The sequence below is a fragment of the Microcaecilia unicolor genome, chromosome 6 (assembly GCF_901765095.1).
Source record: "Microcaecilia unicolor chromosome 6, aMicUni1.1, whole genome shotgun sequence".
NCBI lineage: Eukaryota > Metazoa > Chordata > Amphibia > Gymnophiona > Siphonopidae > Microcaecilia > Microcaecilia unicolor.
Window position 1 is genome coordinate 167,025,415 of NC_044036.1, and position 14,556 is coordinate 167,039,970.

At 42.4% G+C, this 14,556-nt stretch overlaps 1 protein-coding gene across 1 annotated transcript; it reads left to right on the forward strand.

The window, feature by feature from the left end:
* Positions 1–6,479: 6,479 nt before the first annotated feature.
* Positions 6,480–14,082, forward strand: GP9 (glycoprotein IX platelet). The gene is made up of 2 exons (XM_030207033.1): positions 6,480–6,522; positions 13,104–14,082. The coding sequence occupies exon 2, from the start codon at positions 13,126–13,128 to the stop codon at positions 13,735–13,737; it is 612 nt and encodes a 203-aa protein (XP_030062893.1). The 5' UTR covers positions 6,480–6,522; positions 13,104–13,125; the 3' UTR covers positions 13,738–14,082.
* The last annotated feature ends 474 nt before the right edge of the window (positions 14,083–14,556 follow it).

The window sequence follows — 14,556 nt, forward strand, 5'->3', positions numbered from 1 at the left end:
TTACTTATGTATCTGCAATAGAGTCCATAGGAATAAAATGGGCTCTGTGTTAGTTAACATGTGCCAATCATTAGTAAAAGGCCTCTTAAATTAAATTGAAGAAATGGACTTCAGCAATATTTAACAGAATCCTAATATAATGTTAGCATAAAAGAATTTCTTGCTGTAATAATGATCACTTGACACATTTTGGTGCCTAAAAGCAGAAATGAATTGAGTGTAGAACACACCACACTGAACAATGATCCACACTGGCCATAGTGGGGTTTTTTTTAACTCGGCTCAGTGCCTCAGATCAAGGACATTTAAATTCTATCAAACCCTATTGGGGATAGTTGGAGAAATTGCTTTTGCATCCAGCAACTCTGAAGAAACTGAAGCCTGTCTCTTTTCACTGCTTCTAGCTCTCTTCAATAATGAGTTACAAGATTAGCAGTTTCAGCAGGCCAAGCAGCACAGCACCACTCTTTGGAGGCAAAAATCCTTAGGGAAAGAGTGAAAAGCTCTACAAAGGTCGATGAAACAAATGAAGACAGTCCTCCCTCCTTAAAAAGATAAATTGCTCAAAACATGATTCCTGCATCCTCTTTTGATCTTATTACAAGTTCTCCTTTCTTTGTTTTTGTCTTAATAGATTTTCTACATTTTTCACACTTCGTTTTTTAGCTGTACAATTTTATCCTGGGCACTGTTTTTCTTTCTTTTTTTTAAATGATTCCTTTCCTTGAGTCCATTCTTTACATGTTTCTGTTGCATCCTCTCCAGCATTAGGTGTGGTTAAATGGGAACTTTCAAACCACTAAAGCACAAATACCTTCTCAATTCAAAGTCTGGGAGAAGATGAATCCTGTTGATGGCAGTAAGAAAAAGAAGACTCCGTATCTGGGGGTGAAAGAGAAATCCTGGATGAGGATGAAGAATGTAGGAGAAAGAAGGTCAAAAGGAGGAGGAATGGAGAAACTTGAGCAGGTAGAAATATGAAGAGGAAACAAGGAAGAAAAAAAAATAAGGAAGGAAACGAGAGAAGCAAGCAGAAAAGAGAAAAAAGGAAGAGAAATTATTAAAGCATCCACTCTGAAGTAAATATAGAAAAGGCAAGAGAAGGAAAACGGAAAAGAAATAAGGAGGACATCAGAGAGCAAAAGAAAAATAAAAGATGACAAGTTGTGGGTTTATGTGGGGGTGTGAGAAGTATGTGGGGCATATGGCTGTGGGTGGTGGGTGTGAACATATATGAGGAGTTGGGGTGACAATGTGGCTGTATCTATATGTGTGAACATTATGTGGGAATGTAGAAGTGTGGAGGTATGCAAGGGAGTATGTGTGTGGGGGTGAGGCAGTTTCAAGAGGGATAAGGCCAGTCTGGGAATTTGCTAGGAAATTCCACCTTTTAAACTGCCTTGCCCTGTTCTCTAAGAGACCCTTTTACTAATCACTAATGCATGCTTAACATGGACAAAAAGGCTTACCACAAAATTTGTTAAAACATTTTGTGGTAATTTGCCTATCAGTGCATGCTAATTGTGCGCTATTTATTTCTTTTGTGTCCGTCGGCAGTCTGAACGGAATACTACTAGACCGGAGGTTCTGATGCAGCAGTGGCGAAACATTGACCACGGTCTGAGTAAACGAAGGAGCCTTAGAGAAGACTGAGGTTCTTTTCAGTTAAGCTAAGTACCTCTGTTCTCAATACCTGAATAAGCTCAAATAAGGCGTTGAGTTAAGACTTTTTGAGATGGTTTGAAACTATGTACCGCTGGAGGTTTTTCCAATGATGAAGAAGCCCTAGCCCTTTTTGCCTGCCTTGTGAGTGGTAAAAGGTGCTTCTTGAGGTTTTCCTCTTGACACACGGGTTTGTATATGCTTACTATATTATCGGTTTCCAAGTGTCCCAATTTGTACTATAGTTTATGATACCTTACATAAGCCATTCACCCCATTTCAATTAATCAAAAGCGAAGCTGTGCAGTAAAACTCTCCCCTTACAAACGGCCTCCAGCTCAGGAAGAAAAAATTAAATACCACCAGCCTGTGTTAACTTGTTTCCAAACCTCAAAAGATGCTAAAAAAAAAAAAAATTTTAAAAATCCATTACAGAATGACTTGCCCAAATAAGTCCCATAGGGATCAGTGTAATTTCTGCTTTGTTTGAAACAGTGGGCGAGTTCCAATTTAAGGGCATTAGAAATTAATGCCCTCCAATTTTATTTTCTACATAAGAACGGTTTTCTTTTCATCCCCCATGATCAAAACTGACAAGAGCTGAACATTGGGTTTGCATGAATCCTAGTCACTACTTCCTTTTCATTATATAGAGACTGAAAATGTAAAATCTGGAATAGGTTCTTGCTGTTTCACTTTTTGATACTGACTTACCCTTCCACTCTTTAATTTAAAGTCGCATCTCATTATAGCACACTGTGATTAATCATATTAATATAGAAACATGACCCGAAAATGACCGAACATTTTGTTTGCCACACACATCCCTACAGCTTACTTAACCTGATGCAAAATAGCATTCAAAACCAACCATATGTTCAACTAACTTTCATTGCTGTACAGACCCTCCCATGAACCCTAGAGCTGGTATGCTATTTGTATTTAAAACTGTGCGGGGGGTGGGGGGGTTAAGAGCGTGGATTCAGTATTACATACTGACCTTTTGACCTTTTCCCTAAAGCATTCTATATAGTCTTCTGACCCTTTGAAAAACCTCCCAATCCTTCCTAAACCCCTCCAGGTCCTACAAACTGCCTCACTTTCCCATATTTCTACATTCATAGCCCTGCTTATACCCCTTACACAATCATCTAGTTCCTGTTGTCATCCTAATCCCTACTCAATTTCTTATCCCCCTTTATACCCCACCTAACCCTCAAGTCCCCACCATTCTATTTAATACTTCAGTTTTCACTCACAAACCCACTGAAACTCTGTCCTCATACATTCCCAATTCCCAGCCAATCTTAGGGCCCTGTTTACTAAGATGTTAGCGTTTTTAGCGTGCCTACACTTAGCGCTAACCAGGTAGGCGCCTATAAGCATGTTGTAAGCATGTTGTAAAGGGGGTCCGCTTCCTCCTCTTGGGTGGAGCCAGCAATCCTACGGGTTCCAGGACAGAATACTGCTGATACTGGGACTCAGGGCCAAAGTATTTTATTGTCAAGGCAATTTCATACCAAAAATCATAATTAATTCTTCATAACAAAAGGTACAGTCCTCATAAGATAATTTTCAAAAGAAAAAAAGGTACAGTCCAGGTCCCAAAATCCCTCAACAAACGCTCAGCTCCTCAAGACCTCAGGTCTTCTATTAGGGCATTAGTTTTCCCCCTCCTTCAGAAGGGAGCACACTTCCAATATAGCACAACAGTTCAGAACAAATCTTCATGGACAGTCTTTGCACATCAAACCAATACCACAAATCACCTGCCTTTTCATAGCACAGAGCAGGGTTGGCAGTTTCTCCCACCTCTCAGCACCACGCCCGATGTGGCCTCCTCCACTGCCTTCAAGTGCTGGGTAGGGCAACCTTTGAATTCTCCCACTCCATGGTAGCTGGCTCCTCTCCCTTAGGCAGCTCTAGTGGTAGGCTACTTCCTTCCTCCCCATGCTCCATGGAATCTCTCTCTCCATTCGTCTCCCCTCTCTCCTGGTGACTGAGAGCCTCCAGGAAATCTGCTCTTCCCTTCTCACAGCTGGGGGGAATTATATACTGATGCTGAAGCCAGGGAAACTGAGCTTCACCCTTCCCTCGCCCTCTAGTGGGGAAGGGAGTAACAGGCTCACCCTGCCTCGAGCTATTGCTCCCCCTGCTGGGACTGGGAATCCATTCCATCTTTTTAGGACTACTCGCCTCACTCATCCTTGAAAGGACTTCTGGGACCCATAGTTCTGGGCTCAACTGCTTCACTGGGGAATCTCTGGGGCTTGCCTTGTCACAATGTACATGGTTAATGTGTGTACACAGTTAATGCACATTAAAAATGTTAATGCACCTATAATGCTGCTTAGTAAACAGAGCCCTTAGAGTCCAAGCACCCAGGAGTCAATTATTAAATTTGTACCCTCCCCCCAGTCCAATTCCCCTTGCCTGCCTTCCCCTACCCATAAGAATAACCATACTGGGTCAGACCAATGGTCCATCTAGCCCAGTATCCTGCTTCCAACAGTGGCCAATCCAGGTCACAAGTACCTGACAGAAACCCAATTAGTAGCAGCATTCCATGTTACGAATCCCGGGGCAAGCAGTGGCTTCCCCATGACCATCTCAAAAACAGACTATGAACTTTTCCTCCAGGAACATGTCCAAACCTTTTTTAAACCCAGATATGCTAATCAGGTCTAGCATCTCCCCTTGCTTGCTTTTCCTCCTATCCACCCCCATCCCAGGTCTCGTATTTCCCCTTGTTTGTCTTCCTTGTGCTGCTGGTGTCGCTTTCATGTAACTGCCACCTCAGCTGAAAAAGTAAAAATGCAGCACAGGGCATTTGAGCCCTTATGCATGCTCACAGCCTATCACAGCCCACCCCCTCTGAAATAGGAAGTGTACATCAGAGGGGCAGCAAGGGGCAGATCTTGAATATGCTTGGGGCTCAAAAGACCCCACACTGTTTTTATCTTTGCAGCCACTGCTTTTTTGCTGCCTGCCTCCCCAATACCTGCAAGAGCCATCTCTCCCAACACTAAGGACAGGTTCTAGGTGCTCTTCCAGTATCCCACTGTCTTTGCTCTCCCAAATCAACATGTCTTCAGTATCTGTCCTTCTGCCTCCTTCTCTCTTCTCCAGCAACCACCCATCTACTTTATTCTTTGGTATTTATTTAACCTGTCTTCCCTCCTCCTTATTCCAGAAGCCATCTCCCTCTGTATACGCCCTTTATTTTTCCTCTACCCTTCCCAAAATACATGTCCTCTTTTCCCAACTGCATCTCTTTTCCCCTAATATCTGTCTCTTTCTCAGAGCCTCCTTCTAGTAGCTACCAGCATCAGCCCCTTTGTTCCAGCCCCAGCATCAGCATCAGCCAAATGGCAGCCTGGCTCTTTTCCAGTCCCCGCATTAGTCTCCTTGTAGTCCTAGTTCCAGTATCAGTGACTTCCAGTTCCAACCCCCAGACACAGTATGCCCTCTTCCCAGCCCTAGCTGCACATCAGCATCTGCCCCCACAAGCTGGTATCAGCCCCCTTCCAGTCCCAGCTTCCCCTCAGCATCAACTTCCAGCCCCATCCCCCTTCCAATCCTAGCCTCCCCTCCCAACATCAATCCCCCCTCCTCCTCCCAGAATAATCCTTTACATAGCAATGGGGGTTGTTCCATGGCTCCCTGCTGTGCAGATCCTCTACTGGCACCGTAGCAGATCCAGGGGCGTAGGCAGACCTGCCATTTTGGGTGGGCCCAGAGTTAACCTGGGCAGGCCTTTCCCACCCCCACCCCTACCCCTGTACATATATACAATATAGTGGGGTTTTTTTTAATGACCTGACGTCTGCCTATTTCTCTCTGAACCCCCTCCTCTGGTCCTACCTCAGAGCCGATGCCCATTGCAATTCCTATAGGAAACCTGCGCCAGCCCTGCAGGCTTCTCTCTACCACATTCCCACCAAAAAAACAAGAAGTGACATCATTGAGGGCAGGACATGATAGAGAGAAGCCTGCAGGGCCGGCGTAGGATGCCGCCGGCAGTAGCTCTGAGGTAGACTGGGAGGGGGGTAGAGAGACGGTCAGATGCCAGGCCACGAGTGGAGAAGAGGGAGAGAGAGTAGTGAGGCGCTGCCACTGAAGAGTTTTGGGGGTTTCACGGGCTGCTGACCGGGTGGGCCTGAGGCAAGAATGGGTGGGCCTGTGCCTACCCAGGCCCACCCTTAGCTATGCCACTGAGCAGATCTTAAAAGCAAAAACAGGCACTAAGAAACAGTTCGGACAGTGGCACCATGCAACTGAGAAGGAGCAATGGCTGCAGCCTTAAAAAAAAAAAAAACCTACAAGTTGTGGGGATTTGATTTTATTCCAAATATTTACCACAGTTTGAGGAAGCTAAAATAGAATATATGAAAACAGCTTTTTATGGGACTAGTGACTTGTGACTGAGAAGAAAAGCAATGGTTGTGTCTTACAACCTGACAGTGAAATTTCCTGGCATAAGAACGGAGTGGAATGCACTTCCAGAAGAATGACAAGATACGGAAAGAAATTTCATTAGAACCACATTCATGAGTTCCTACCCGACTGCATGGGCTTAACCATGACTGCTACATCCATAGTGACTTTATGATCCAGAAGTGTTATAGCAATTTTCCACTGTACACAAACGTACTTCAAAAGCAACTCTGCAACTCTTGGCAGAAAATAGAGGAAGTGGACAAGTGGCATATTGATTTGGCAGCGCTGTTCTATTAATTCATTGAGTCATTTCCTCTCTGAACCTCTTAATTGAAGATAAAGTATTGCAGTTGACTTGTTGTTAACACTCGGCTAAGCTTGCAACACAAAAGTGACAGAACAAGGACTTAACAACAAAAGGTGAGTCAACTTTATTCACCCTTTCACCAGCTTGTGAACCTGAAGTCATGCTACAGTTTTGATCTGTATTTCTGGACATTCATACTCTTGCACAAAATTTTGAAGATTTCATTGTCATCTTTTCTTTAAATCATAATGCAATACATTCTAGAAGATGCTTTTTTCTTAGCGGGAATCCGACAGCACTTCAGATTCTGATATAATATGTGAATTACCAAACTTCTCCAGTCCCCCCCACCAGCTTTCATTGTCATCAGTTTAAAAGAAAAAAAACCTAGAAATACCTTACTTTCTCAGGTTAGATAGCATCTATAGATACACTTACATTTGAAAATGCAAAAGAACCACAGATGTTATGAATCTGTGTATTCCAAAAACTCAAGCATAACAATTGGTCATAAAAATAAATACTTCACTTACCAAGCTCCTGTTCAATCTGTATAAACTCTGGACTTCAGAATTGCAGATAAATTTCTAACGAACTTGAGATTATATAGTTAAACAAGTGAAGCCTCACGAGTTTAAGGTGCCTTCATTAATGGCTAAACCCTTTAGCAAACTCCTCATCATAGGCTCCTCTACCCCAACCAAAACCAACCACAGTGTAAAAAACTCCCAAGATGGGAGAAAAACACTGTAGCAAAAAAACGGAGGGTGTATAAATCCCAAAATTGTGAGTGTTCATTAAAAAAAATACCATAAAAACATTTGTGGCTGAGGTTAAGAAGAAGGTTTATTAATTTGCTTTATTACTGGCCTGATCACTAGGCACTGGATTTCAGTGCAATTGCTGCTGGGCAGTGAAGTGGCTCCTAGTGACTCAGTCATTGAACACATAGAACGTGAGCATTACAGACATCACAATGAAGCTGACATTGTGTAAACATGACTAATAAGATATAATCTCTAACATATCTTCAGTATCTGGAGATCTTACATGTTGTAGGGATGGGCATTCATTTGAAACGATATGGGAAATGTCAACATATTTGGCTAAATCCACAACCACAAGGAATCTGTAGAATTCAAACTTCAGATCCAAAACAAACACTTTTACAGTAATATTCTGTATCAGAAGGATTGCCTCAGAAATTTAAAGTGGAGATAAAAGACCTCAGTAGAAAACGAGACACACCTAATTGTAAGGCAAGCCTACATTATATAGGTGGCTCACTATAATCTTCAGTCATAAAAAAACTCTACTTATATATGGACCCCAAAATAGTCCTTCAAATTTTTATTTTATTTATTTGTTACATTTGTATCCCACATTTTCCCAACTATTTGCAGGCTCAATGTGGTTTACATGGTACCGTAAAGGCGTTCGCCAATTCCAGTATGAACAAATACAGTAATGTTGTGGTAGAATAAGGTTCGTGTGTACAGACACATTAGGGAATCGTAGAGAGGAAGAGTTATTATATGTCCATTATGAGTTTTGGTTTCGTTGTGTTGCAGGGTACAGGCATTTAAGTTGGGTCGGTAGGGTATGCCTTTTTGAACAGGTTAGTTTTTAATGATTTCCGGAAGGTGATCATGAGTTGTTTTCACGGCTTTTGATAAATAGCAAAAAATATAGCAAAAAAACTTACTGATATAGAATAAGCTCAGGAAATATTGTAAAAAATATCAATTGCCACATCAATATATTTTCCCCCTGAAGAAGCTTTGAGTGGTGAAACAGGGAACCCCTGTCGGGATATAAGTGACTATACTGGATTCTCATCAGGATTGCAGAGACACTTTGTTATTCAAAGATAAGTAGTATGTGAAAATATTGATGTGGCAACTGAGTATTTTTTACAATATTTCCTGAGCTTATTCTGCATCAGTAAGGTTTTTTTGCTATTTTTTTACTATTTGAAGGACTATTTTGGGGTCCATATATAAGTGGAGGTTTTTTTATGACTGAAGATTATAGTGTCTCCTTTTCTACTGAGGTCTTTTATCTCCACTTTAGATTTCTGAGGCAATCCTTCTAATACAGAATATTACTGTAAAAGTGTTTGTTTTGGATCTGAAGTTTGAATTCTACAGATTCCTTCTGAGGCAATCCTTCTGATACAGAATATTACTGGAGAAGTGTTTGTTTTGGATGTGAAATGTCAACATATCCCATGCCATTTATGTTGTTATCAAACAAAAACAAGGAGAAAAAACATGAAAATTTGTGTTTTATTGTTTGCCAGTAACAGAGTATGCAGTATTTGCAAAGAGGGCATCCACTGAGCATGTGCGAACTATTGCACATGTGCAAACCACTGCATACACGTGCATAATGCACACTCTTTCAGAGTGATTGTGACCTCTTTGCACATAGTCCCTCTGATTCTGTAAAAGTCACCAAAAATTGTGCGTGGAAATTTAGGTGCATCCCTGATTTGCATTCGCAATTTAATATTAATACAATAATACGCCAATTAGTGCAAATATGCCACATTGGTGCAAATAGCAGCGTCTAAATTTACATGTGGCTCAGTGGTGTAGCCACAGGAGGCCTTGGGGGCCTGGGCCCCCCAATTTTGGGTTTGGGCCCCCTAAGTCTACTGGTTTGGCTGGCAGGGGTCCCCAATCCCTGCCCGAAGAATCCTTCTTGCAGTGATATTCCGCACAGTGCTGCCTATCTTGCTTTCCCCCTCTCCTGCACCCATGCTCAGTTTTACTGAAATTGAGCCTGTGCGAGCTTTGTGCTTGCTCAATTTCACTAAAACTGAGCATGTGCATCAGGCCAGGCAAGTGGGGCATGTAGTGCAGCATCGAATATCACTGCAGGAAGAATTCTGCTGGTGGGGCTTGGGACCCCCGCCAGCCCAGGTATGTGGAGTTGCTGCGGGGGTTGAGAGTGGCGGGAGGGCCCCCCACTTTGGGCTCAGCCTCCCCAAAATAATCACGATCTGGCTGTGCCTCTGGCAAGACCTCTCTGCTTAAGTGTTAATTCTATAAACTGTGCAGAACTTTAGGAATGGTTTATAGAATACTGCTTAAGTGGGTTTTTTGGTCTGGATTTTTTAGGCACCATATATAGAATCTAGCCTGGTGTGCTCTCTTCTAAAAGAGTGCACACTCAGGGGCCCTTTTACTAAGCTGTGGTAAAAAGTGGCCTGCGGTAGTGTAGACGCATATCTTGAATGCGCGCCAGGCCAGTTTTCGCTGCAGCTACTAAAAAGGGCTTATTTTTATGGGAAGGGCAAAGGGCCTGCAGTAAAAATGATAGTAGTGCATGCCCAAAACCGGCCTGAGCCCTCAATGCCACCCATTGATCTAGCAGTAAAGGCTCACATGCTATATGTGCGGTGATCGTCGGTATGCGTCAAGTGCCGATTACCGTCAGAACTGGCACATGAAGGAGGAAATAAATAAATAATCCATCCACGTGTTATGGGCGCACTCCAAATCTGAAATTACTGCCAGGAGGGCACGCTGGCCTGGCGGTAGTCTCATTTGGGCGTGCACTGCACTTGCGTTGAACCTGCCGCGGCTTAGTACAAGAGCCCCTCAATATCGTTTATCATTTATTTATTTACTAGACCGTCACTTATTACAAAGGTAAATCAGAATGGTTTACAATGCAATATAACATTAAAATACTACTACTACTACTTATCATTTCTAAAGCGCTATTAGACCTAATAAGTAGACATACTCTGAAATCCATTTATGATAGAAAAGCACTGCAAAAAGTCAACACACTTACAGATTTCACAAGCTATAGTCATAAAAACATTGATAAAAGTCGAAAAACTAAAAGGTTTTGTTTCCCTTTATTTCTATTTCTGACTCTCGAAAGAAATGTGTTTTTAAAGCTTTATGAAAATGAGTATAAGAATCTTCAAGCCTAAGTTCTTTAGGAAGACAATTCCAAAGTGAGGGAGCTAAGAAAAGAAATGCCGATGTTCACGTTGATTGCCATCTAGCTTTAGATGGAGATGGAATTACAAGTCTCTTGTCTGTCAATGACCGAAGTGTCCGAGTTGGTGTATAGGGGATAGTAAGGTTAGACAGATATGATGAACTAGATAAATAAAAAGCTTTGTGTGTCAATGTCAGAACTTTGAATTTTATCCTTGCTTCTATTGGAAGCCAGTGCAATTGATGTAACAACGGAGTGATCCTGTCTTTTTTTGAAGCTTGACAGATAATACGAGCTGCTATAATTTGTATCATCTGTAATCGTTTTAGATTAAGTTTTGAAAGGCCTGCTTACACTATATTGCAATAATCTAAACGTGATAAAATATAGGCGTGAAGACAAAATAGCAAAATGAAAACAAGTAAAATGAACATTCTTAGAAATGACACAGGAAACGACTCAAACAAAAAATTTTCTGACTGCCCATTCCTAATGTGAGGCTAGGCTTACCATCATAACCTGGAGATCGAAAGGGTGGAGGCAGACCCATAGGGCTAGATTCAGTAAATAGCACTTAAAAATCAGTATAAAAAAAAATCGGTGCTCAATGCTGTTCTATAATGGGCACTTAAAGATGAACATCCTTTACAGAATAGCATTGAGGGCTGATTTCAGCACCCAGATTTGGGCCTCAGCTGAAACCAGGTGTACTTCCCGGCACCCAATTTGGGCTCACAGCCCCAGTATTCTATAACACTGCGCACAAATGTTAGGAACACCATGACCTGCCCATGCATCTCCCATGGCTATGCCCTCTTTGGGGTTGCAGGCTATGAGATTTGGACACACGAAATAGCACATAGCAAGATATGCACACAAATTCAAATTGGTGCCAATTAGTACCAATTAGCACTCAATTAATTGACACTTATTGGCTAATTAGCCCATTAGTTGGGCACACATCTTGGATCAGCGCCCAATTTTGGGCACCATATATAGAATCTGGAAGATACTGTACGAACAAGCAAGGGTTTCTATTACTTTGCATGACAGATGAGAACATTGTACCTACAGTGGGGGAAATAAGTATTTGATCCCTTGCTGATTTTGTAAGTTTGCCCACTGACAAAGACATGAGCAGCCCATAATTGAAGGGTAGGTTATTGGTAACAGTGAGAGATAGCACATCACAAATTAAATCCGGAAAATCACATTGTGGAAAGTATATGAATTTATTTGCATTCTGCAGAGGGAAATAAGTATTTGATCCCTCTGGCAAACAAGACCTAATACTTGGTGGCAAAACCCTTGTTGGCAAGCACAGCGGTCAGACGTCTTCTGTAGTTGATGATGAGGTTTGCACACATGTCAGGAGGAATTTTGGTCCACTCCTCTTTGCAGATCATCTCTAAATCATTAAGAGTTCTGGGCTGTCGCTTGGCAACTCGCAGCTTCAGCTCCCTCCATAAGTTTTCAATGGGATTAAGGTCTGGTGACTGGCTAGGCCACTCCATGACCCTAATGTGCTTCTTCCTGAGCCACTCCTTTGTTGCCTTGGCTGTATGTTTTGGGTCATTGTCGTGCTGGAAGACCCAGCCACGACCCATTTTTAAGGCCCTGGCGGAGGGAAGGAGGTTGTCACTCAGAATTGTACGGTACATGGCCCCATCCATTCTCCCATTGATGCGGTGAAGTAGTCCTGTGCCCTTAGCAGAGAAACACCCCCAAAACATAACATTTCCACCTCCATGCTTGACAGTGGGGACGGTGTTCTTTGGGTCATAGGCAGCATTTCTCTTCCTCCAAACACGGCGAGTTGAGTTCATGCCAAAGAGCTCAATTTTTGTCTCATCTGACCACAGCACCTTCTCCCAATCACTCTCGGCATCATCCAGGTGTTCACTGGCAAACTTCAGATGGGCCGTCACATGTGCCTTCCGGAGCAGGGGGACCTTGCGGGCACTGCAGGATTGCAATCCGTTATGTCATAATGTGTTACCAATGGTTTTCGTGGTGACAGTGGTCCCAGCTGCCTTGAGATCATTGACAAGTTCCCCCCTTGTAGTTGTAGGCTGATTTCTAACCTTCCTCATGATCAAGGATACCCCACGAGGTGAGATTTTGCGTGGAGCCCCAGATCTTTGTCGATTGACAGTCATTTTGTACTTCTTCCATTTTCTTACTATGGCACCATCAGTTGTCTCCTTCTCGCCCAGCGTCTTACTGATGGTTTTGTAGCCCATTCCAGCCTTGTGCAGGTGTATGATCTTGTCCCTGACATCCTTAGACAGCTCCTTGCTCTTGGCCATTTTGTAGAGGTTAGAGTCTGACTGATTCACTGAGTCTGTGGACAGGTGTCTTTCATACAGGTGACCATTGCCGACAGCTGTCTGTCATGCAGGTAACGAGTTGATTTGGAGCATCTACCTGGTCTGTAGGGGCCAGATCTCTTACTGGTTGGTGGGGGATCAAATACTTATTTCCCTCTGCAGAATGCAAATAAATTCATATACTTTCCACAATGTGATTTTCCGGATTTAATTTGTGATGTGCTATCTCTCACTGTTACCAATAACCTACCCTTCAATTATGGGCTGCTCATGTCTTTGTCAGTGGGCAAACTTACAAAATCAGCAAGGGATCAAATACTTATTTCCCCCACTGTACCTTATGACTGTGCTGTTAGTATGGAATAATATTTTTCCCTTATTTCTTCCTATTTTTTTTTCAGGTATAATATTACCAAAAGAAAAATGTCCATTGCTGAAGGGCTGGTTATTTTGCTTGTGTTGGGTGTAGGTCAGGCTGAAATCTGTCCTCTCTCCTGCAGTTGCAAGCTAGTTGAAACGAAAGGTCTGAAAGTGGATTGCAGCTCCAGACGGTTGAAGGAAGTGCCTGTCCTACCTTATAACACCATTAAGCTTTATCTGCAGAATAACAGCCTGACCACAGCTCCTGCTGGCATATTTGACCACTTACTCAACTTGGAAGTTGTGGATCTCTCCAATAATCCTTGGCACTGCGACTGTCACATCTTATATCTCAAACTGTGGATGGAGGACCAGACTAGATCAAGACACTTGGCGGAGGACAGATGTGCAACGCCTGCTTCAGCTAAGATGAGACCACTTAGCCAACTGACAGGGAATGAGCTCACAGGCTGTGCAGGCCCCTGGCCCATCACATGTCAGGAATTCCTTGTCAGAGATATTATTTTGATTGCATTTGCCATAGTTGTGCTTGTTTTGATGTCATGTGCTGTACGAATCTCTAAAAGACTTGCCTGTTGTATTGCTGTGACTGAAATTCCACCTGCTATGCAGTTAATACCGAAGTCTATCAGAAAAAGCCACAAATCACAATAAGAAGAAGTCACATTCAGTATGTTGAGGATACGTTCCTCTCACTTGTTGTAATTCCACATTCTTCTGTCTGCTGTAAATCCTGAACAATCTAATCTCTTCTTTTTTTTTTTTGGTCCCATAAAAGAATAATATTTGACATATCTTACATATAAAATAATTTTTGGTTTGGCCCCAAGCTGTCTAACTAATTTGATTACTCTTCCCTGTGGTAGAAGACCTTCTCGAACAGTTTTTGCTGAGCTTTCCTATTTTTAGAACATATGCTTTAAGAAACATTCAGAGGATTCTTGTTGTTTCAATCAGTGGCGTAGCCAGGCTGCTGATTTTGGGTGGGCCTGAACCCAAAGTGGGTGGGCACAAAATTTTCTCTCTACCCCCCTCCCCCAGCAAAATTTAGTCACATTTTCAGTGAGCTTTCAGAGGCCAAAACCTCCTGCCTCAGGTCAGTATAATGCTGTTATGGTATCCTCTCCTGACCTAAGGAAGGAAGTATTGGTCTCTGAAACTTTATTAACACAGGTACCATATTACTTTATCCTAAATTAAAAATAAAATTATTTTCTTTACCTTTGTTGTATGGCCATTTACTTTTTCTCATTGTGTTGCTCCCAGTCTCTAGATTCTGCTTTCCTTCGTTTTCGCTTAACTCTTCTGCCACGGTTTCCTGGCCATTTCTCATTTTCTCTCCTTTTTCTTAGCTTTCTTCAATATTTTTCTGCCTCTCTCTCTCTCTCTGTCCAGATTTAATTCATTCTTACTATCCATTCTTTAATTTCCTTCATCTACTTATAGCTTTTCATCTTTTTATCACCCTTGTTC